This window comes from Lethenteron reissneri, chromosome 44, assembly GCF_015708825.2.
Source record: "Lethenteron reissneri isolate LAM-NWPU_2019-01 chromosome 44, ASM1570882v1, whole genome shotgun sequence".
Taxonomy (NCBI): Eukaryota; Metazoa; Chordata; class Hyperoartia; order Petromyzontiformes; family Petromyzontidae; genus Lethenteron; species Lethenteron reissneri.
Window position 1 is genome coordinate 10,317,146 of NC_083822.1, and position 23,873 is coordinate 10,341,018.

General features: G+C 54.3%; 2 protein-coding genes across 4 annotated transcripts in view; both read left to right on the forward strand.

Annotated features, from left to right (window-relative positions):
- Positions 1 to 336, forward strand: part of LOC133353454 (mucin-5B-like) — a 15,174-nt gene extending 14,838 nt beyond the window's left edge. The window contains exon 6 of the mRNA XM_061569719.1: positions 313 to 336. Coding sequence (XP_061425703.1) covers positions 313 to 336 — 24 coding nt within the window. The remainder of the gene's footprint in view (positions 1 to 312) is intronic.
- On the forward strand, positions 38 to 22,361 carry LOC133353613 (interphotoreceptor matrix proteoglycan 2-like). Of its 3 annotated transcripts, none has more exons than XM_061569992.1 (9): positions 38 to 975; positions 1,577 to 1,692; positions 2,685 to 2,743; positions 4,020 to 4,183; positions 5,591 to 5,759; positions 6,006 to 6,227; positions 16,990 to 17,199; positions 20,039 to 20,183; positions 20,497 to 22,361. In XM_061569992.1, the coding sequence occupies exons 1-9, from the start codon at positions 786 to 788 to the stop codon at positions 20,686 to 20,688; spliced, it is 1,467 nt and encodes a 488-aa protein (XP_061425976.1). In that variant the 5' UTR covers positions 38 to 785; the 3' UTR covers positions 20,689 to 22,361. The 3 variants fall into 3 exon arrangements, with proteins under 3 accessions (XP_061425976.1, XP_061425977.1, XP_061425978.1); XM_061569993.1 differs by having other exon boundaries at positions 16,993 to 17,199; XM_061569994.1 differs by having other exon boundaries at positions 82 to 1,692.
- Positions 22,362 to 23,873: the final 1,512 nt, after the last annotated feature.

The following is a 23,873-nucleotide window of genomic DNA, read 5'->3' on the forward strand; positions in this document are numbered from 1 at the left end:
CAACAGAAGCAGCAGCAACAGAAGCAGTAGCAGCAGAAGCAGCAGCAACAGCAGCAACAGAAGCAGCAGCAGCAACAACAGAAGCAGCAGCAACAGCAGCAGCAACAACAGAAGCAGCAGCAGTAGCAACAGAAGCAGTAGCAACAGAAGCAGTAGCAACAGAAGCAGCAGCAACAGCAGCAACAGAAGCAGTAGCAACAGAAGCAGCAACAGTAGCAACAGAAGCAGCAGCAGTAGCAACAGAAGCAGTAGCAACAGAAGCAGCAACAACAACAGCAGCAGCAGCAACAGCAGCAGTAGCAACAAAAGCAGGAACAACAGAAGCAGCAGCAGTAGCAGCAGAAGCAGTAGCAGCAACAAAAGCAGTAGCAACAGAAGCAGGAACAACAGAAGCAGCAACAACAGAAGCAACAACAACAGTAGCAACAGAAGCAGCAGCAACAGCAGCAGCAGCAGAAGCAGCAGCAACAGCAACAGCAGCAACAGCAGCAGCAGCAACAGCAACATCAGCAACAGCAGCAGCAACAACAGAACCAACAGAGTCAGCAGCAGCAGCAGCAACAGAGTCAGCAGCAGCAGAAGCAGCAACAGAAGCAGCAGCAGAGGCAGCAGCAGCAACAGAAGCAGCAGCAGTAGCAACAGCAGCAGCAGGAGGATCGCGATCTGCAGAGCATGCGACACGAGCCTCACCGACTCGGACCGCACAGCCGAGGCCACCACGTCCCCGCTCGGCCCGCGTCACAACAACAACCACAACCACCACTACCACCACCACAACCACCACCATGCCGAGGATGTTCCCCGGCAGAGGCGAGCCGAAGGGGTCACCCCACCGCGGGGTCACGACGTCGGCCACCGCCACTGCGGCCGCCGCCGCCACCTCCGGCGAGACGGCGACAGCGGCCCGGGGCCACGGGAGGCGCGAGCTGAACCCGTCCGTCGTCGTGGCCGAGGATCGACCGCCGGTCTTCAAAGGTACCGACCGACCGACCTTGGCGGCGGAGCCGGGCTCAGAATTTTTTTTTTTTTATGTCAAAATGAGAATATCACTCCGACGTGTCGTCGTGTATTTTGGGCGCGACGTGGAGTTGAAATGACCACAACACCGCCACCACCGCCACCGCCACGCTGAACAACAACACGAGATGACGCGGAACGGCAGATGCGCACGACCGGACAGCCACGAGGGACAGCTGCACGGCGCCGCTCCGACAAAAGTTGCCGGCATCGGTGGGCAATAAACAACAGCGGGGGTTTGTCGATTGTAGTTCCCCCTCGTCCTAGCGGCGTGCTCAGCGACCCGGCCCTGCAAGTTCCCCAGCGCGCTGGCACCGTCCAGCCGGCAACAACTTCTTGTCCACGCAGTCGTGCGCGTCGATGATCACAGCGATGATGATGATGACGACGATGACAACATCGATGATGATGACGACAGCGATGATGACGACGACAATGACGATGACGACAGCGATGATGATGACGACAACGACGATGATGATAATCACGACAATGATGATGATGACGACAACGATGATGATGATGACGACGCGACGGTCGCGTTCGGTTGCTGCCGCAGGAGGTACCAGGATCCACGTGTCGCTGTCTCTGCGCATCGACTTGGTGTTCAGCGTCGCTCTGCTCGACCCGGCGTCGCCCCAGCGCCGAGCTCTGGTGGAGAACTTTCACGAGACCGTGAGTCCCCGCCGCCGTTTTGGGGTGACGAACAACGCGCTGTTCCACATCGCCCTCCCAGCTGTCCCACATCGCCCTCTCAGCTGTTCCACATCGCCCTCCCAGCTGTTCCACATCGCCCTCCCAGCTGTTCCACATCGCCCTCCCAGCTGTTCCACATCGCCCTCCCAGCTGTTCCACATGGCCCTCCCAGCTGTTCCACATCGCCCTCCCAGCTGTTCCACATCGCCCTCCCAGCTGTTCCACATGGCCCTCCCAGCTGTTCCACATTGTCATCACAGCTGCTCCACATCGCCCTCCCAGCTGTTCCACATGGCCCTCCCAGCTGTTCCACATGGCTCTCCCAGCTGTTCCACATCGCCCTCCCAGCTGTTCCACATGGCCCTCCCAGCTGTTCCACATTGTCATCACAGCTGCTCCACATTGCCCTCCCAGCTGTTCTACACTGCAGAGCGCACAGCGCTGTAGAGTACATAACCAACCGTGCTAATGGCACCTCCGATTAGCACGGTTGGCTACGTACGGTGCGATAGAAGTGTCAACATATTTAAGGTACATTCAACATTGGCCGTTTCTACCCCGCCCACGGTTTGGAGCGGTGGGACGGTGGTCATCGCACTGCGCTACCAAAACCAGCGACCTTAACAGTTCGTCTCCCGGTCACGGCCAATAGCGGTCGCGAATTAACTGAACGGGTTCTGAACGCCCCCCCCCCCCCCTTCACCAATCCGTACTGACCAACGTGGTGAAGTAAAGCCAAATAACCTCCAACACGGCGTGGGGAGAGGCCTCCATCATCCAGCATTGGATCTCAACGCTGACAAATGGCCGCTGTTAATGAAACCACGAAATGCAATGTTTTAAAAAGGAATCTTGGCGATGTCCTACTTCTGACGGCATTCTCATTCACGTGCTCGTGGTGCCGATGTTTCGCCGTGCCGATCTGAGCCACAACGTCGGTTTCACAAACGTCGGGACGCTGTCGTTCGCAGATCGATCCGTTTTTTTGGAAGGTCTCCGGATTCCAAGACCTCATCATCAAGAGAATACGGTGATTATCGATCAGCAAATCGATGTCCTTCTCTCTCCTTGGAAAAACAACAACACCCTAGCTCTTAAAGTGGCCGAGTGGCTCAGAGCCTCAGAGGTCAACAGTTCAGAGGGGGCACACCGCCCAGATCCTGAAGTTCGAATCAAAGTTTCAGTCGTCGATGACATACCTGTCAACGCATACGGTTTAACACGTCGGCTTTCGCGACCAATGTCATCCACATTATAGGTTTTTGGGGGTTAGATCGCGTAAATACGGTTTACCCCGTATTCTTGGACAGGGAAAGTGAGTTTTCAGGTCCATGCGGCGTACAGCCGTTTCAATACGGGCAAAAATAAATTGTGTGTCTATTTGTTTGTGTTTCTCCCATGTGATGGGACTTTGTAGGATGAACGTTGATATTTATAAAGGGGCACGGGGTGAGCAATACGATCTGAACTGGTCCGTTATAAGATAGGGCACTGATGAGGTGTTGACAGGTTTGCTGTGATAAAGCCCGGCCTCTCAAGTGTAGCGAGTCGATGATGGTGTCAGCTCACTCACCACAGACTCGACGTTCGAACAGCGGTCTGCGCGGAGATTTGGTGGGACGCCTTTCATCACGTGCCGCGCATTCGCCAGCCACAATTCCGGGCGATCATTAAAGTTGCGCAACCAATCGCCCACGTGATGTTAACTATTTTACCTGGTATACAGTGTGTCGTGGGTTCGATCCCGACCCTGACGCCTGCTGCTGTATATTTGAAGTTTGCATGTTCTCCGTGTGGCCGCGTGGAATTTTCTCCGGGTCCTCCGGTTTCCCCCTCCACACTTAGAATCAAAATGCGCTTAAGAGTATTTGGCTGCTATAAATGTCCACACGATGATGAGCCACTTCGTTGAGCTGTCATTTGTGATGGTCAGGTCGCTTCTCAAGAAAGATCTACACCGCTCAGTGGGCCTTACCTGGTAAAATAAAAAAACAAATAGTAGTTGAAGGAGTAAGAGGCATCCAGAGTAGCTGCTCAAACGCACACACGTGTGCGTGTGTGTGGCGAGTGGTGGCTACGAATCCGGCGACCCGAGTCCGATTCCCGCTCACGGCGAATATCTGAACCGGTCCTGGGTCCCCGCGTAGGTCGACTTAGCCTGAAATGAGCACCCGGAGCGGTGTGTAAAGAAATCAGCGCCGCACTGGGGAGACGGAGGCGCTCGCCGGCAGCACTTGCCCCAACAGCCCGTCGAAGGACTATACCGGTGGTGGGATCTTTGTCTTTGTGCCGGCGTGTGGGCACAGGAACGGCAGCACCATCGTGGACACGGCCGTCGTGTTCCTGGCCGCACCGATCCGCCACCACCTCTGGGACCTGTCCGAGGTGGTGCGCGCCAGCGGCCTCCAAGACGCGCTGGCGGACGGGGTCTTCGTGAGCGGCGCCCGGGTCGTGGAGGTCGTCCTCGACGGTGCGTCGGATATGTGATCTGCGTGTGTGTGTGTTGTGTTTGTGTTCGTGTGTGTTCGTGAGTGTGTATGTGTGTTCGTGTGTACGTGTGTGTGTTCGCGTGTGTTCGTGTGTGTTCGTGTGTGTGTGTTCGTGAGTGTGTGTTCGTGTGTGTGTGTTCGTGAGTGTGTGTTCGTGAGTGTGTGTGTGTGTTTGTGAGTGTGTGTATGTTGTGTGTGTTTGTGTGTGTGTTGTGTTCGTGTGTGTGTATGTTCGTGTGTGTGAGTGTGTGTTCGTGTGTGTGTGTGTGTTCGTCATTGTGTGTGTGTTCGTGTGTGTGTATTCGTGTGTGTTCGTGTGTGTGTGTGTGGTGTTCGTGTGTGTGTGTTCGTGTGTGTGTGTTCGTGTGTGTGTGTGTTCGTCATTGTGTGTGTTCGTGTGTGTGTATTCGTGTGTGTGTGTGGTGTTCGTGTGTGTGTGTTCGTGTGTGTGTGTTCGTGTGTGTGTGTTCGTCATTGTGTGTGTTCGTCATTGTGTGTGTTCGTGTGTGTGTGTTCGTGTGTGTGTGTTCGTGTGTGGGTGAGGTGTTCGTGTGTGTGTGTGGTGTTCGTGTGTGTGTGTTCGTCATTGTGTGTGTTCGTCAGTGTGTGTGTTCGTGTGTGTGTATTCGTGTGTGTGTGTTCGTGTGTGTGTGAGGTGTTCGTGTGTGTGTGTGGTGTTCGTGTGTGTGTGTTCGTGTGTGTGTGTGGTGTTCGTGTGTGTGTGTGTGTTCGTGTGTGTGTGTGGTGTTTGTGTGTTCGTGTGCGTGTGTGTGTTCGTCATTGCGTGTGTGTTCGTGTGGTGTTCGTGAGTGTGTGTGTGTTCGTATGTTCGTGTGTGTGTTCAAATGAGTATGTGGTGCGGTGTGTAAACAGCCACTAGGGAGACAAAGGCGGCCGGGCGTGGTGCTGGCCGCCCATTCCCACGTGTGTCGTTCTGGCCTTCATAGGCGCTCGCTAAAAACACTTGCCCCTACAATCTGTCAAGGCTATACGGGGGATCTTTGTGTGTGTAGCGCTAACAGCACTTGCCCGAACACTCTGTCAAGGCTATACGGGTGATCTTTGCCTTTGTGTCCGTGCGTGTTACTGCCCTAAGAGCGCGGGGGCGACCCGAGTTCACTTCCCACACTTGGCCAACAAATCCGCTGACAAAATGTCTCGAACCGGTCGTGAGCCCAGGCCGGTGGTGCGTCGTGTAAGCACCGCCACGGGGGGGGGGGGGGGGGGGGGGTGAGGGGGGGATTGATTGGGCAGACGACGGCGAGTGGGCGCGAAGCTGGCCACACCTCCAGTCTGCCAAGGCTCGACAACAATTAGGGGTTGGGGGAGAGGGGTCAAACAAGATCGACGAATGCGAGTGACGAATGTGAACGGATTGCGACGCGCAGAGCGGCGGGCCGCGCTGTGCGGCCGCGCGTTCGTGTGCGCCGCCGGCTTCGCGTGCGCAGAGCCCACGCGCCGCGGCCGTGCGCCCGTCTGCTCCTCGCGCTGCCACGCGGGGTTCTGCCTCAACGACGGCGTCTGCAGCCACCGGCCTCCGGAGGGACCCGCGTGCCGGTAGGTACGGGCGCCTCTTTGGCCCAGCTCGCTCGCTCGCCGCACTGCACGCACACACATTGCCCACGCACACATACGCGTGCATGTTGAACTTCTTTCGCACCGTACGTAGCCAACCGTGCTAATCAGTGGACGTTAAAGATCCCCCGACGAGCGCTTGCCCCTACTTAAGGCAAAACCTCCGAAACGTCGAACCTCACCCTCCCCCCCCCCCTCTCTCTATCTCCGCCCGTGGCGCGGCACCAGGTGCCCCGTGGGTGAGGATTTTTGGTTTGTGGGGCGGCACTGCGACGAGAAGGTGACGGCCGAGAGTCACGGCCTGGGCCGAGTGGCCGGGGTCGCCCTGGGGGTCGCCGCGGCCCTGGCGGCCGCCGTGGCCACCCTGGCGGTGCTCGTGGCGAGGAGGAGGAGGAGACAGTGCCAGCACGTGACCCCCGCAGTGAAGGACACGGAGCAAGAGCACAGCAGGTATGGCTTCAAAAACCCGGTCAAGCGTAGCCACCACCACCACCACCACCACCACAGCGAGATGTATACTGGATGTGGTGTGCCGGTTGTAGAAATATTTCAGGGTTTGCTGGGAGATTGCCACGGCCATAGTGACAGGCATGATGGTTGTGGTGTGCCGGATGTGGGATTATTTTTTGGGTCACCAACTCAGATGGACCCAACAGAAATTACGCATCGGGGCATTGCGGATGAAACGTGACCCCCGAGTAAACTCACGGAGGTCATCAAAATCCACGGAGTCATCAATCACGGGGTCATCAAAATCAATCTGCATCCCTGCTCCAACGAGCAGTGCCAGGCTGCGGTGGTGGCACATTTCTCTCCTCCAGCACTGTGGAGGTGAGGGTTGGTGGCTCACCGTACAACATTTTTCCCGTGGGTCTCGAGGAGGTGCCAGGAGAACGTGGTACGGCAAAATGTGGACTGATCTCCATCCGTTCCACCTGTATGGGATAGAGTGTTTCCCCCTCGCGCGCGTGAGATTTATCCGGGAGCTCCGTTTTCCTCGCATATATATGCATGCTCATTAATTGTCTCAACAACTATTCGTTCCTATACACATGGGAACGCAGAGCTTGGGCAATTGCTGGAAGCGCCGGCTTAGCGCTCATCTCCGGTAACTCCTCCTCGCCTCTCGGAGTCGTTCTCCCTCCCTCCCCCTCTCTACGAGAGCGAGCGGATATTGTGCGTCAGCAGCGTCACAAGTTGACATCATCATGGTCATCATTATTATTAAATGCATTTTGCGATCTCTGCTCCACACAACAAAAAAACTTGTGACCAAATCACTTGTAACGCACCCGATCTCATCAGATCTCGGAGGCTCAGCAGACTTGAGCCTGGATAGTAGATCGGCTGGGCACTCAACCGCGCACAAACAAGTTGCTACAGGCTGGGTTCCGTGCACTTATATAAATATTCACATCACAATCGACCGGTAGATGCACCACCAGCTGTACCCCCCCTGCTGTGCCGACTTGCTTCATTTTATCCGCCCGGCGCTCTGCTCGTTGTTGTGAGCGTCGCCCTCCGTTCAACATACAAAGATCCCCCATATAGCCTTAACAGACTGTAGGGGCAAGTGCTGTTAGCGAGCACCTATGAAGGCCACAACGGTACACGAGGGGGTGGGTGGCCAGCACCACGCCCGACCGCCATTGTCTTCCTAGTGGTAATGTTTACACACCGCACCAGGTACTCATTTGAGGCTGAGTCGACCTTGGGGAGGCCCAGGATCGGTTCAGACACTCGTCACTGTTGGTGTTTGCCGTGAGCGGGAAACATACACACACACGTACGTAGATAGACCGCGGGCCGGCGTTCTGCCAGTGCAAAACAAAGACGAATATCCCCACCCAACCCCCGCTATTGTAGCCTTAGCAAACCAGCGGATGCAAGTGCTATCATCAGCTGGGGATGGGGGAGTTGGGGGGGGGGGTCCTCCTCCTCCTGCAGCAGTCGATATTGACAAAGCGTTCCGTTCGCTTGGTGCGAGAGAGGGGAGAGTGAGAGAAAGTAATAGAGTGACAGAGAGCGGTGGCCCTTGTTCCAACAGTAGAGTGGAGGAAACGACTACCCATTTGATAGTTCTTCGTATGACAGCATTTGTTGACATTTCGGTCTTGAATTTACAAATGAAACTTTAGAATTTTAAATGTTTTGTTTAAAAAATAATAATAAAAAAGAGAGAGAGGAGCCAGAGAGAGGGGGGAGAGTGAGAGAGAGGGGGGTGAGTAAGAGAGAGGGGGGAGAGTGAGAGAGAGGGGGGAGAGTGAGAGAGAGGGGGAGTGTGAGAGAGAGGGGGAGTGAGAGGGGGGGGGGGTGAGAGAGAGGGGGAGAGTGAGAGAGAGGGGGGTGAGTAAGAGAGAGGGGGGTGAGTAAGAGAGAGGGGGGTGAGTAAGAGAGAGGGGGGAGTGAGAGAGAGGGGGGTGAATGAGAGAGAGGGGGGAGTGAGAGAGAGAGGGGGGAGTGAGAGAGAGGGGGGAGTGAGAGAGAGGGGGGAGTGAGAGAGAGGGGTGTGAATGAGAGAGAGGGGGGAGTGAGAGAGAGGGGGGAGTGAGAGAGAGGGGGGAGTGAGAGAGAGGGGGGAGTGAGAGAGAGGGGGGAGTGAGAGAGAGGGGGGAGTGAGAGAGAGGGGGGGAGTGAGAGAGAGGGGGGGTGAGTGAGAGAGAGGGGGAGAGTGAGAGAGAGGGGGGTGAGTAAGAGAGAGGGGGGTGAGTAAGAGAGAGGGGGGTGAGTAAGAGAGAGGGGGGAGTGAGAGAGAGGGGGTGAAGAGTTGAGAGCTGAGGGGAGTGAGTACGATGAGAGGGAGGTGAGGAGAGAAGGGGAGAGTGAGAGAGAGGGGGAGGAGCAGAGAGAAGAGACAGAGAGGGGAGGGGGGATGTGAGAGAGAGGGGGTCTGATTAAGAGAGAGACGGGCCGTGAGTAAGAGCGAGGGGGAGTGAGAGAGCGGGGTTGAATGAGAGAGAGGGGGGAGTGACGAAGAGAGGGGGGCGAGTGAGAGAGAGGGGGAAGTGCAGTGAAGAGAGAGGGGGGGTGAGTGAGAGAGGGAGGAGAGAGGGGGCATCGAGACGGTGATCGTGAGCGAGCGATCGTGGGGAGGACCCGCGTTGTTTCGCGGTATGACGGCCTCAGGCGGGGGGGGCGGGGGGGGGGCGGGGGGGGGGGCGATTGGTTCCCACTCCCGGCACCCCCCAAACGCCACCAGCCGCGCGTCCTGGGGCACGAAGCTCGCGAGTGAAAACAGGAAGAGGGGGGGGCGGAGGTGGTGGTGGGAGTCGTGGGGGGGTGGGTGGGTGACGAGGTGGTTGGTGGTGGTGGGAGTCGTGGGGGGGTGGGTGGGTGACGAGGTGGTGGTGGTGGTGGTGGGAGTCGTGGGGGGGTGGGTGGGTGACGAGGTGGTGGTGGTGGTGGTGGTGGGGTGGGTGGGTGACGAGGTGGTGGTGGTGGGAGTCGTGGGGGGTGGGTGACGAGGTGGTGGTGGTGGGAGTCGTGGGGGAGGTGGGTGGGTGATGAGGTGGTGGTGGTGGGAGTCGTGGGGGGTGGGTGGGTGACGAGGTGGTGGTGGTGGGAGTCGTGGGGGGTGGGTGGCTGACGAGGCGGAGATGGAAGGCTGCCTGGCGCTCTCCGCGTGACGACTGCGCCCCACGACTCGAAACGCGTCGCTCTCCGCGTGGCGAAATCGGCCCCGGGCCGCTGGGGGCAGATTTGGCGGAAGGAGGAAAGCGGAGCCGAGGGGGGCGACGAGCGGCGCACACCGTGACACAAAAGGCAAAGATCCCCCGTATAGCCTCAACAGACTGTTGGGGCAAGTGCTGTTAGCGAGTAGCACCTATGAAGGCCGGCACGCCACACGAGGGGGTGGGTGGCCAGCACCACGCCCGGCTGCCTTTGTCTCCCCAGTGGCGATGTTTACACACCGCACAGGGTACTGATTTGAGGCTGAGTCGACCTAGGGGAGGCCCAGAACCGGTTCAGATAATCTTTACTGGTGTTGGGCCGTGAGCGGGAATCAAATTCGGGCCGCCGGGTTCGTAGCGCAGCGCGCTAACCGCTACACTACCGCTCCCCAGTTCACACACGCACGGTGACACACACACACACTCACCGTAGTTTCACCACGACACACACACGGTGACACACACACTTCACCACGACACACAGACACGGCGACACACACACACACACCGTAGTTTCACCACGACACACGCACGGTGACACACACACCGTAGTTTCACCACGCCACACACAGACACGGTGACACACACACACACACACCGTAGTTTCACCACGACACACGCACGGTGACACACACACCGTAGTTTCACCACGACACACACAGACACGGCGACACACACACTCACCGTAGTTTCACCACGACACACACAGACACGGCGACACACACACACTCACCGTAGTTTCACCACAACACACACACGGTGACACACACACTCTCACCGTAGTTTCACCACAACACACACACACACAGTGACACACACACTCACCGTAGTTTCACCACGACACACACACGGCGACACACACGACACAGACACGGCGACACACACACACTCACCGTAGTTTCACCACAACACACACACGGTGACACACACACTCTCACCGTAGTTTCACCACAACACACACAGACACGGTGACACACACACACTCACCGTAGTTTCACCACGACACACACAGACACGGCGACACACACACACTCACCGTAGTTTCACCACAACACACACACGGTGACACACACACTCTCACCGTAGTTTCACCACAACACACACAGACACGGTGACACACACACTCACCGTAGTTTCACCACGACACACACACGGTGACACACACACACTCACCGTAGTTTCACCACAACACACACACGGTGACACACACACACTCACCGTAGTTTCACCACGACACACACAGACACGGTGACACACACACACTCACACGTAGTTGTCTACCACGACACACACAGACACGTCGACACACACACACTCACCGTAGTTTCACCACAACACATCACACGGTGACACACACACTCTCACCGTAGTTTCACCACAACACACACAGACACGGTGACACACACCACACTCACGTAGTTTCACCACGACACACACAGACACGGCTGACACACACACACTCACCGTAGTTTCACCACACACACACACGGTTGACTAACACACACTCTCACCGTAGTTTCACCACAACACACACAGACACGGTGACACACACACACTCACCGTAGTTTCACCACGACACACACAGACACCGGCGACACACACACAACTCACCGTAGTTTCACCAACAACACACACACGGTGACACCACACACTCTCACCGTAGTTTCACCACAACACACACAGACACGGTGCACACACACACTCACCGTAGTTCACCACGACACACAGCACGGTGACACACACACACACTCACCGTAGTTTCACCACGACACACACAGACACGGTGACACACACACACTCACCGTAGTTTCACCACGACACACACAGACACGGTGACACACACACACTCACCGTAGTTTCACCACGACACACACAGACACGGCGACACACACACACTCACCGTAGTTTCACCACAACACACACACGATGACACACACACTCTCACCGTAGTTTCACCACAACACACACAGACACGGTGACACACACACACACTCACCGTAGTTTCACCACGACACACACAGGCACGGTGACACACACACACACTCACCGTAGTTTCACCACGACACACACACAGTGACACACACACACTCACCGTAGTTTCACCACGACACACACAGACACAGTGACACACACACACTCACCGTAGTTTCACCACAACACACAACACGGTGACACACACACTCTCACCGTAGTTTCACCACAACACACACAGACACGGTGACACACACACACTCACCGTAGTTTCACCACGACACACACAGACACGGCGACACACACACATCACGATTTCACGTGTGAGCAACGCAAGCGACTTCCTGCTCCGCTGAGAGCGGTGGCTTCATCCCAGGTCTGCCCCCCCCCCCCAACAACACCACCACCACCACGGCCACGTGGCTGATGTTGGAAAATGAAATGCAATAAACAATGTCTGGAGCAGTGAGAGCGAGGTTTAACCACGATAGCTCTTGTGCGCAGAGACACGTGACGGCCGTGAGAAGGTCACGATGACCGGCCGCTCTCTTGCGGACCACGCGGCCCACAATCTTTAGAGGCCCCCCCCTCCCTCCATCAGCTCCTAGCCGACATCGGCCAAGGAGTGGATTTGGTGGGTGGGGGGAGGGTGGCTCACGACTGAGCATCTTAAACAGCTTTGCGATTTCTCTCGCTCTCTTCTGTTCTTCAGTTTCAACACGTAGGCTGTCGCGCCCAGTGTTATCCATGATAGAGGTGTTTTTTGGTTAGTTAGGTAGTTACATTTTGATTGAAAGCTTTCGTGACTGCAGGGATTCATATTCTTGGTTCTTTCGGTAAAGTCACGTAGAAGGGAAATAATAAAATAATAAAATAATTAAACGTTAAATTAAATTCTCACGACGTTTCGGCCACAACTCAAGCAGCCGTCCTCATGTGAAGAAACAGAGCTGTTTAATTTCACACTTAGTCGTCTGCACGGGCGTCGCTCGTGCCTCTTGCCTCGTGTGAACGGGGGCACCTGGATTTCGCGAGAGGCTTTTTGCTCTCCGTTGGCTACGTACGGCGCGAAAGAAGTTCACCGTACGTTGTATCTCTCCTCCGTTTCTCGTTAATTTGTATTATTGCTCTTACGCTTTACACCCCTGGACTCTACTCCCCTTCCCGCGGTGGTGTGTTTTTGTTGGATCCGGTAAAAACAAATATTATGATAATTTGAATGAATAAAATGTCCAAGTCGAAGAGCATATCACGACACGAATGACACGGAGGGAGCTAATCATTTGCATGGAGGTGGAAGCAGTGACGTAGCCACCAAGTGTACAGGCGGTGCAACTGCACCGGTGCCTACAGTGTGAGTCGAGGGGGGGGGGAGCCACACTCGCTATGAGTCGAGGGAGGGAACCACCCTCGATCTGAGTAGATTTCCCGTGAGCGATTTAGTTCCAGCCCTGGACGGTTTAACCGGCTGGGATCTCCGAAGAGGTTCCACCCAAGTGTCTAACATTCGTGCGTTGCAAACTCAAAGGCAGATTTCTCTAAGAGCCCCCCCCCCGCGCCATCGTCTAACCGAGTGATGCAGCAGCTGCTTAGTGTGCAAACGCCGTGTTTGGTCCTGACTCTGCCCTAAGCAAAGTAGATTTAATTTAAAAAATTTAATTAATTTTCCTCTTGCAGAAAACGACCCTAACCCAAAGCCGTGACCCCCCCACCAAAGCCACAACGTTCGGTGGCGAGAACAATTTTTTAGTTTTCCTTGGGGGGGGGGGTGGCTACAAATAGTCACTGAATGTTTACCCCCTGGAAACGATTTTAGAGGGAGGCGATATTGGGTTGGTCGCAGCTGTTCGCGGGGTCACCGGCAGGGTCACCTGCGGATTCACCGGCGGGGTCACCGGCGTGGTCACCTGCGGGTTCACCGGCGGGGTCACCGGCGGGGTCACCGATGGGGTCATTGGCGGGGTCACCGGTGGGGTCACCGGCCGTGTTGCTCCTGCGGTGGCGGTGGTGGCGGGGGGAGCTCGTAATGACCGCGGCCGCCTCGCGATCCAATCGGGTCGGGCGTGGGGGCTGGCAGGAGATCTCTTCCCGGGCATCTTATTAAAACAACGATTAAGCCGAGCGCGCTCGTTTTCTAAATAAATATATTATTATTATAATAACCGCTGCTGCTTTCGCACAGCGCGGTCCACGGGAATAACGATCATCATAATGAGCGGCGCTGCGATGATATTTTAGACGTGACGTCCGTACGCTTGATAATTATAATAATTGACTGGGTCAGGGGGAATCTTTAATATGCCGCCCTGATTTTGTATCTGTTGTTCATTACTTTAGTTATTTCTCTCTCGCTCTTTGAGTAAGTGAAATCGTGTTACTTTCTCCGCCGTCCGAATGCCTCGAATGGCAATGGCAGGGACCCGTGCCTCACTATGCCACCCTCCCAGGTTGTGACCCCCCCGCCCTCAGCCTCCAACCCCCACCGGCTCTTCCCCCCTCCCTCCCCCCCCTGTGTTTTGAGATGTGAGGATTTCCCCTCCTGGGCAATAAAAAAAACCTCGCAACCTAAAACAACACGGCGAACAATAACGAGCGACGCTTCCTGGGGGAAGCGTTAAAAAAAAAAATTTACACGCACCAGCGTCAGCACCAGCTCCGCCACCGTTGGATGGACCCGGCTCGCGGCGCCCAAAGTGCCGCTCGGCACGGCGCGGTTCGGAAAAGGTGGCCGCCCGCGGCGGCAGATACCTTGACGCCGCAGGGGCGGTCGTCGCAAGCGCTCAAATCCAGCACTCACTGACAAAACAACGACATAACCGTGCTAATCGGAGGTGCAGTGTTGGGTCCATGGGCAGTGTTGGGTCCATGGGCAGTGTTAGTCTATGGGTAGTGTTGAGTCTATGGGCAGTGTTAGTCTATGGGCAGTGTTGAGTCTATGGGTAGTGTTGAGTCTATGGGCAGTGTCAGTCTATGGGTAGTGTTAGTCTATGGGTAGTATTAGTCTATGGGTAGTGTTAGTCTATTGGCAGTGTTGAGTGTATGGGCAGTGTTGGGTCCATGGGCAGTGTTAGTCTATGGGCAGTGTTGAGTCTATGGGCATTGTTAGTCTATGGGTACTGTTGAGTCTATGGGCAGTGTTAGTCTATGGGCAGTGTTGAGTCTATGGGCATTGTTAGTCTATGGGTAGTGTTGAGTCTATGGGCATTGTTAGTCTATGGGTAGTGTTGAGTCTATGGGCAGTGTTAGTCTATGGGTAGTGTTGAGTCTATGGGCAGTGTTAGTCTATGGGCAGTGTTGAGTCTATGGGCATTGTTAGTCTATGGGTAGTGTTGAGTCTATGGGCAGTGTTAGTCTATGGGCAGTGTTAGTCTATGGGCATTGTTAGTCTATGGGTAGTGTTGAGTCTATGGGCAGTGTTAGTCTATGGGCAGTGTTGAGTCTATGGGCAGTGTTGAGTCTATGGGCATTGTTAGTCTATGGGTAGTGTTGAGTCTATGGGCATTGTTAGTCTATGGGTAGTGTTGAGTCTATGGGCAGTGTTAGTCTATGGGTAGTGTTGAGTCTATGGGCAGTGTTAGTCTATGGGCAGTGTTGAGTCTATGGGCATTGTTAGTCTATGGGTAGTGTTGAGTCTATGGGCAGTGTTAGTCTATGGGCAGTGTTAGTCTATGGGCATTGTTAGTCTATGGGTAGTGTTGAGTCTATGGGCAGTGTTAGTCTATGGGCAGTGTTGAGTCTATGGGTAGTGTTGAGTCTATGGGCATTGTTAGTCTATGGGTAGTGTTGAGTCTATGGGGCAGTGTTAGTCTATGGTAGTGTTGAGTCTATGGGCAGTGTTAGTCTATGGGCAGTGTTGAGTCTATGGCATTGTTAGTCTATGGTAGTGTTGAGTCTATTGGGCATTGTTAGTCATATGGGTGTTGAGTATATGGGCAGTGTAGTCTATGGGTAGTGTTGAGTCTATGGGCGTGTTAGTCTATGGGCATTGTTAGTCTATGGGTAGTGTTGAGTCTATGAGCATTGTTAGTCTATGGGTAGTGTTGAGTCTATGGGCATTGTTAGTCTATGGGTAGTGTTGAGTCTATGGGCAGTGTTAGTCTATGGGCAGTGTTGAGTCTATGGGCATTGTTAGTCTATGGGTAGTGTTGAGTCTATGGGCATTGTTAGTCTATGGGTAGTGTTGAGTCTATGGGCAGTGTTAGTCTATGGGTAGTGTTGAGTCTATGGGCAGTGTTAGTCTATGGGCAGTGTTGAGTCTATGGGCATTGTTAGTCTATGGGTAGTGTTGAGTCTATGGGCAGTGTTAGTCTATGGGCAGTGTTAGTCTATGGGCATTGTTAGTCTATGGGTAGTGTTGAGTCTATGGGCAGTGTTAGTCTATGGGCATTGAAAGTCTATGGGTAGTGTTGAGTCTATGGGCATTGTTAGTCTATGGGTAGTGTTGAGTCTATGGGCAGTGTTAGTCTATGGGCAGTGTTAGTCTATGGGCATTGTTAGTCTATGGGTAGTGTTGAGTCTATGGGCAGTGTTAGTCTATGGGCATTGAAAGTCTATGGGTAGTGTTGAGTCTATGGGCATTGTTAGTCTATGGGTAGTGTTGAGTCTATGGGCATTGAAAGTCTATGGGTAGTGTTGAGTTTATGGGCAGTGTTAGTCTATGGGTAGTGTTGAGTCTATGGGCAGTGTTAGTCTATGGGTAGTGTTAGTCTATGGGTAGTCCGGATGTGTGTTGAACTTCTTTCGCACCGCACATAGCCAACCGTGCTAATCGGAGGTACCGTGTTGAGTCTATGGGCAGTGTTAGTCTATAGGGCAGTGTTAGTCTATGGGCAGTGTTAGTCTATGGGCAGTGTTAGTCTATGGGTAGTGTGGAGTCTATGGGCAGTGTTAGTCTATGGGCAGTACGGATGTATGTTGAACTTCTTTCGCACCGTACGTAGCCAACCGTGCTAACCGCAGGTGCGGATTCCTTGCATGCGTGTGATGGGACCGCCGCGTTGCACGGGCAATGCTCTGAGCTTTGTCCGTCAGTTCGAGTTGGTGGCGGTACGCGCAGTCTCGTGGCCACGCGGTCAGTCGGATGTTTTAAAAATGATATTGCGGCAAACTCGGGACGAATCTCGGCTTTTACATTTTCAGCTATTCAAGATCAATTTCAGATCCCTTTTTTCAGATTGTTAGATCAGTTTACATCAAGCAATGATGCCACGTGTCTTCGTGTGTACGTAGGTGGCATGGCCCAATACGACGTGACACCACTTTTGGCTGAAAAATAAAAAAAAATGTCCACAATGTCACATCGCTTCCATATAACATCACACTTTGTGATCAATCCGAAACAACAACAAACATTTCCTCGTCAACATCATCCCCAAATTCAAAATTATAATATTTATTTACATTGGACAAATCCGCTGAGCTACAAAGCTCTTTCCCACAGATGTCCAGGCATTTCACAGGTGCCCAAATCGCAAACGGCACCGCCCGGTGAGCGCATCCCAGTCGGTTACCCCAAACGCACAGCCCCCAACCCACCCCCTTTCCCCCTCCGCAACCCCCACCACCGCCAGCAGTTACCGGCGCTTCAGCCGCTGCGACGAGATCTGGTCGCGACCGGCACGGAGCTCCTGGACCTGGGGGTCGGCGCAGTCCCTGGCGAGCGAAGAGGCGGCGGCGGCGGCTGTGCCCGTGCTGGCGGGACCCGCGGCCCGGGGTCCGAACGAGGCCCCCACCGGTCACCCTCGCGGAGGCCTGGGGCGGGCCGGGCGAGCAGGTATCAGGTAACGCCTCTGTCGCGGCGCGCCATGGAACTTGGGTCTCCGTGCCACCGTGGGATTTTAAGTCCGGGCTTGAGTCCCTCACTTTGCTCGCTCCCAAAGTTACGGCCCTAACGACCCTCGACCCAGTTTTGTCCCCGTCTCTGAAACATCACGCGGTGGCACGGCGCGGCTGGAATGGGCCCTGGTGCTAAGAATGGCATGACGCCACCTGCCCAATTATAATGGCCTATTCGTAGCCATGGCCCACTGGCCGGAAGCAGTCTGTAGGCACCGGTGCAGTCGCACCGCCTGCACACTTATGGCTATGTCACTGCTTCCACCTCCATGCACATTGTTACCTCTTCCCCCGTGTCATTCGTGTCGTGATATGCCCTTCGGCTTGGACATTTTTTACGTTCAAATTATTATTAGTTTCTTTTCAGCAGATCCCACACGGCACTCCACCACGGGAAGGGCCCAGTACAGTCAAAGGGCGTGACGTAGAAGACACAAAAAATGAAGGGGAAAAGGAAGAGAGATGGGATAGAATGGGGAAATGAGAGGAAAATGATGGAGATGGAAGGGAAAAACTGGACCAGGTGCTCAGGCAAGATGAGGATCGGGCGCACGAGGCTGCTTGAGGGCCATCGACGCTGCTGCGCGGAGAAGCAGCAGCGTCCGGTGAGAGAGGAGGGGTTCAGAGTGGGGGCGGCCACACATTCCGCCCCTCCTGGCACAATTCGCGTCTCCGTCGTGAAGAGTGCGCTCCCTGTGTCAGTTTCAGAGTCACAAGGCTCGCGGGTTCACGTTCTGTCGAGCGTGCCAAAGCCTTCATCACTAACGGATGGGCAAGTCGCCAGGGCATTGTGTTTTGACTCTTTGATCAACACGTCCAGGATATCTGGCTCAGAGCGTCTCTCGTGTGTTTTTGGGGGGTGGTGGTGCTAATAGTCATTGGTGGTTCTGAGCCAGTGGTGGAGATTCCTCGTTCCGATGGCGGCAACCCAGATCACTCCGCTAGAGAACCGCACTTGACGATGGCAGTTCCGACGTTGGCGACACGCACGCTTGGAATTAAGTTGAGAGGCGCAGTGCGGCGCACGTGGATTGGATCAATCAATAAATCTTCATTTTACGTGCCAATATCGCCCCTCAATGCGGTAGGCATCGGTGCACATTACAGCGGAACGGAAACGCTACGGGGGGGGGGCACAGAGCAACATGAGTGAAAAAATAAACCCGTCACGACCTCAGCGGCTAACACCGACTGAGTAAAAGAAAATTGCAACCTGCAACATTCTCAAACGCCACACTCCGAGCTGGCAATCGTGTACTCTGTCTTGGGCCGGGTTTGGCTTCAGCCAGTTTTGCTCTATCCAGACCGCGACCTCAGACAAGCATTCTGATAGCGTAGAGATCGCGGCGTCTGGATCTGACGCACAAAGTGATGTAGATCTGATTATCGTCCGCATATTGATGCCACTGAAGACCACATGTCTACGTATGAGATCATCTCATGGACTGACATACACATTGCCCACTAGGTGGGGTTGGGGAGGTGGGTACTATTGAGCCCTGGGGGTAGCCCAAATGTGGCATGACTAACAGGCGAGGCACGATGCCCCGTAGCGACCTGCTGGGTTCTGTCCCGCAGGAAAGAGGCGAGCCAGATTCACGCTGAGCCGCCGATTCCAGCGTTGCTGCTGCTCGTTAAGAGTCCAACGCCACCGGCGAACTTCGTTCGGCAGCTGAACGCCGCTCGCACTCTCGCCCTGAAGCTGAAGTTAAAAAATAGAAATGCATTAAAATTTCGCACTCAAAAAATTACTCGCCGACTCAGGACGCTCTTCGTTGCCCCTGAATGTGATTACGAATCAATTTGCAGGACGTTGTAACCTCGTTAAGCCAAGTGGAGCCGGGGGTGGGGGTAGGAGGGACACGGACTGACCACGCAGCGCTGCCCTACATTTTCCCCAGTAAACTCGCCAACGTTCGGCCAACGCGATTGGTACCGTCGGACCCAAGGTTCGCCCAACGTTGGAGCAATGTTGGCATGTGGTTGGAACCGTTGGGCCAACGTTGGAGCAATGTTGGCATGTGGTTAAAACCGTTGGGCCAACGTTTGCCCAACGTTCGGCCAACGCGATTGGTACCGTCGGACCCAAGGTTCGCCCAACGTTGGAGCAACGTTGGCATGTGGTTGGAACCGTTGGACAAATGTTGACCCAACGGTCCCATGGTTGCCGGGCTGCTCACTTGCCAGGAGAAGAGGCGACGCTTCTCCTGGTACGTGAGCTTCGGATTTGACCTGCACAAGAAGAGCCCAAAGCTACCACACAACGGCGGTGGCGGCGTGCGACGAGCGAAGTTAGGGCCATAGGTGCAGCGCCTGCAACTGCTTGCATGCACCACTGCTGGGGGATAATCCTCTATCCTCGAGAGCCAACACTGCAGAGGGTGTTTTGGCCTCTCTCGGCTTCTACGTAGTGCGAGCTATAACAACCAGATGACGCAGCAAACGTTTGCCGCACAAATACGTTGGTGCTGTTACTTTGGTGGGAAACGGCCGTTCGGAGACCCCGTGTGAGGACGTTAAGATGCCGACGACAACGACGACGATTATTATTCCCCCTCCCACCCCCGGCGTTGGCTCCATCCGATCGCCTCCGCCCCGACTGTCAAGGGCTCTTGCCAAACCTCGGCGCTCCCCTCTAATCCAATCGCTCCTCCACCGCGTCCGTTATTTATTTTCGTTTCTGATCCCCATCGAGTCCTCCCACCCGTTGACCCTCTCGCACCCCGGCCCGCCTGTCCGTCCACCCTCTACCCCCCCACTGCCCCCACCGCTGCGTGATCTCAGTTTGCAGTCGGGACTCAACGTCCTGGACTCGGGCTTAGCGAGCGACACGTCGGCGTCCAGCCTGGACCGGGGCGGCCCGGCCGTCGTCCACCGGCCCAGCCGCTCCCCCGGCCCTCGTCGTCAGCCAGCGCACGTGTCTCCCCGGGTGAGGGCGCCTGCCGGAGAGAAGGGGACCCACACCTGCCCCCCCCCCTATGACTTATTAAGGACCGTGTCGTATTCACATACATTGCGGCTCTTGAAATATAATTTTTTTACCGAAATCGAAAAAAGTGGCTCTTCTTGTTGTTTTGCTTACCGACCTCTGGTTTAGACCGACACCAGAAAATGATCCCCTGTGCAGCCTTTAAACAGACTGTTGAGGCAAGTGCCGTTAGCGAGCACCTATGAAGGACGGCACGACGCACGAGGGGGTGGGTGTTACTCTAATTTATTTTCTCCCCTCCCTTTGCGTTTAGCTTCTGAACAGGCGGCCGTACTCGTACTGCGAAGGCCTGGAGCTTGTGGAGATGGACTGGCTGTGCCACGCTGACACGAACTGTCCAACGATGAAGGCCACTAAGTTGGTGGGAAAAAAGAGTGAACCGTCACCATCAAACATCCGTGAACTGTCACCGAAAATAAACCGTGAATTGTCGGTTGTAAAATAGATTAACTGTTTGGGGTAAAATCCCTTAACTTGTCAGCTACGATAATGTTGTATGGAAGAGGAGCAGCAGCATTTTACAGTTTGGCATCAAGTGTTGATATCCAGTCAATTTCTTAGGGAGACGCAGAGTTAATTGTCAGAGATGTTTCCAGTGGGGAATGAGCAACAGCGGACATTTGTGTTCACCAAACGTTCCATTGCTGTTCACAGCATTCACTCTGTTGGGTGTAATTGAGTCTGCATGTGTGCAGAAGCCACGCGTGAATGAGTGTGCATGAGTGAGTGTAGGAGGTGGGGAGCGGTAGTGTCGTGGTTAGCACGCTGCACTAGGAACCCGGCGACCAAAGTTCAATTCCAGCTCACGGCCACCACCAGTAACGATATTCTGAACAGGTCCTGGGCCTGCTCTAGGTCGACTCAGCCTCAAATGAGTAACTGGTGCGGTGTGTAAAAACATCGCCAATGAGGAGACAAAGGCGGTCGGGTGCGGTGCTGGCCACCCACCCCCTCGTGTACCGTGCCGGCCTTCTTAGGTGCTCGCTAACAGCACTTGCCCCAACAGCCTGTTAAGGCTATACGGGGGATCTTTGTATTTCTATGAAGCAGTCATATCGGCCAAGCCATGGCACCTGGGTCTGCCCTGTGACCTTCTGTCAGCGAGCCTGCCACATTGCACGTGACAGCCTCAAAGTGCACCTAGCTTGGCACAAGCACCGTGGTGACGTCACCGTGTAGCGGTCATTATGCTGCACTACAAACTTGGGGCTCGATTCCCGATCACGGCCAACACCGGTGACGATTATCTCAACCGGTCCTGGGCTCCTCCCCTAGGTCGACTCGGCCTCAAACGAGTACCTGGTGCGGTGTGTAAACATCGCCACTAGGAAGACAAAGGCGGTCGAGCGTGGTGCTGGCCATCCACCTCCTCATGTTCCGTGCCGGCCCTTCATAGGGGCTCGCTAATAGCAATTGCCCCCCACAGTCTGCTAAGGCTACACGGGGGACCTTTGTCTGTGTGTGTTGAGGACGACCGGGGTGAGTTTGGTGCGTGGAGTTCTGCGCGCGCGCGCGTCTGCCTTTGTAGATGGGTTTGTGTTGTGTGAGTCGGTGTTGGTGGGTTTGTGTTGGTGTGTGTTGTGTGAGTTGGTGTGTGTTGTGTGTGTTGGTGGGTTTGTGTTGGTGTGCGTTGTGTGAGTTGGTGTGTGTTGTGTGTGTTGTTGGATGTGTGTTGTGTGTGTTGGTGTGTGTTGTGTGTGTTGGTGGGTTTGTGTTGTGTGCGTTGTGTGTGTTGGTGGGTTTGTGTTGTGTGTTGGTGGGTTTGTGTTGTGTGAGTCGGTGTGTTTGTGTTGTGTGCGTTGTGTGTGTTGGTGGGTTTGTGTTGTGTGTTGGTGGGTTTGTGTTGTGTGAGTCGGTGTGTGTTATGTGTGTTGTTGGGTGTGTCGGTGGGTTTGTGCTGTGCGCATTCGTACTGCGTGCTGTGCATATCTGCGCCGCGTGTGTTTCTTGGCTGTCTGGCCGTCTTTGTGCCGGTGCGGCGGCATTGTTGTTGAGACATTCGGTGAGCCCCCGGCGCATTTCGTATATTGACTAAAGTATTTTCTGTCTCCTACCTCAGCATTTGTTGTTGGGGTGTTGTTGTTGATTGTTCGTATTAAACGCGACAGCCTCGCAAAAGAAAAAAAAATGCGTGTGCCCCTTTGTAATTTGTGTCGATGATCTGTGCCGATGGACGCGGTCGCCTCTCGTGCGATGTTTAAAGCGAGACGCTGCTCTCGAGTGCGACACACGCGATCTCCCCCGCTGGCATTGTGGCTGCGATACAACCACGACATTCGTTGTCCCACTCGGTATGTTCCGAACGCCATTCTCTGTCCTCCGCACGCGAAACATGTTCGGTTAGAGGCCAATGTAATACGTCGCTCAATGATTTACTTAGCCGACGTACTTCGAGGATAAATATTTCCGGGGGCGAAAATGTGTTGACGATAAATGTCACGTAGAAGGGAAATAATAAAATAATGAAAGTAAAACATAATACATATTCTCACGACGTTTCGGCCACAATGCAAGCAGCCATCCTCAAGTGAAGAACAGAGGTGTCGGAAAGACAGCGTCTTCATTAGGACGCTGTCGTTAACATTTTTATTATGTTTATTTTTATTACTTTAATATTTCCCTTCTACGTGACTTTACCGAAAGAACCAAGATGATAACTGTCCGTTTGCCCTTGAAGGTATTAGCACTGTGCGCGTAAAACACCGCAAAGGAATTAACTCTTGATTCAAATATTAATTTAGCCAATTTGTGAACCAGAAACAGAACCATTACAGAAATGTCCAATTACCTCCGAAGTGTATATGCGCGTATTATATAAGCCGAGGGGATGCTGATGGCAACTTAGCGCAACACACACGTGCACACGGAGGGCATGGGATGCAAGGAGACTTATAAATAGTGACGCTTATTCTGTTACAGTGCAAAGACGGCTCAGAAGACGCAGCCCATGATCTTGCCTCCTGCGTGTCTGCGGCGTCACGGTGGCTAGGAGATGTTAACTACCTCGCCTGGTATGCAGGAGGTCGTGGGTTCAATTCTGATCCCGATCCCTGACGCCTGTATATTTGTGAGTGTGCATGTCTCTCTCCTCGTGGTCGCGTGGATTTTCCTCCAGGTCCTGTTTTTCCCTCCACATTTATAATCAACATCACGCGTTTGGAGTATTTGGCTGCTATACATGTCCACGTGATAAGCCAATTCGTTGAGCTGTCATGTGGCCAGGTGGCTTCTGATAAAGAGCTGCATATCCTCAGTGGGCCTTGCCAAGAAAAAAAAAATAGTGAGTAGTTTAGTTTGTGCCTCGCCTGCTCATGGTCCATGATGCCAGCAGACGTGGTCAGCACAATGTAGCTTTCGGAGAGAGCGAGAGAGGCGATACAGCTGGTCAGTCGGGAATAAAAGCCGAGGGTAGCAAGGACCCTGAAGGGCAAAACAAATGTCAATATAAACGATGACTACGAACAATTTTGCCAAAAACCAAATAACCCAGAATACACCTGAGCTTTTGCATCGGAAGCTAAGCAGGTTTGAGCCTGGATAGTGCCTGGATGGGTAACCGCCACGCATAAGTGAACTAATTATTTGGTGGCGCTGCTGCTGCGTTGGCAGTGGTGCACAATCATCAACACG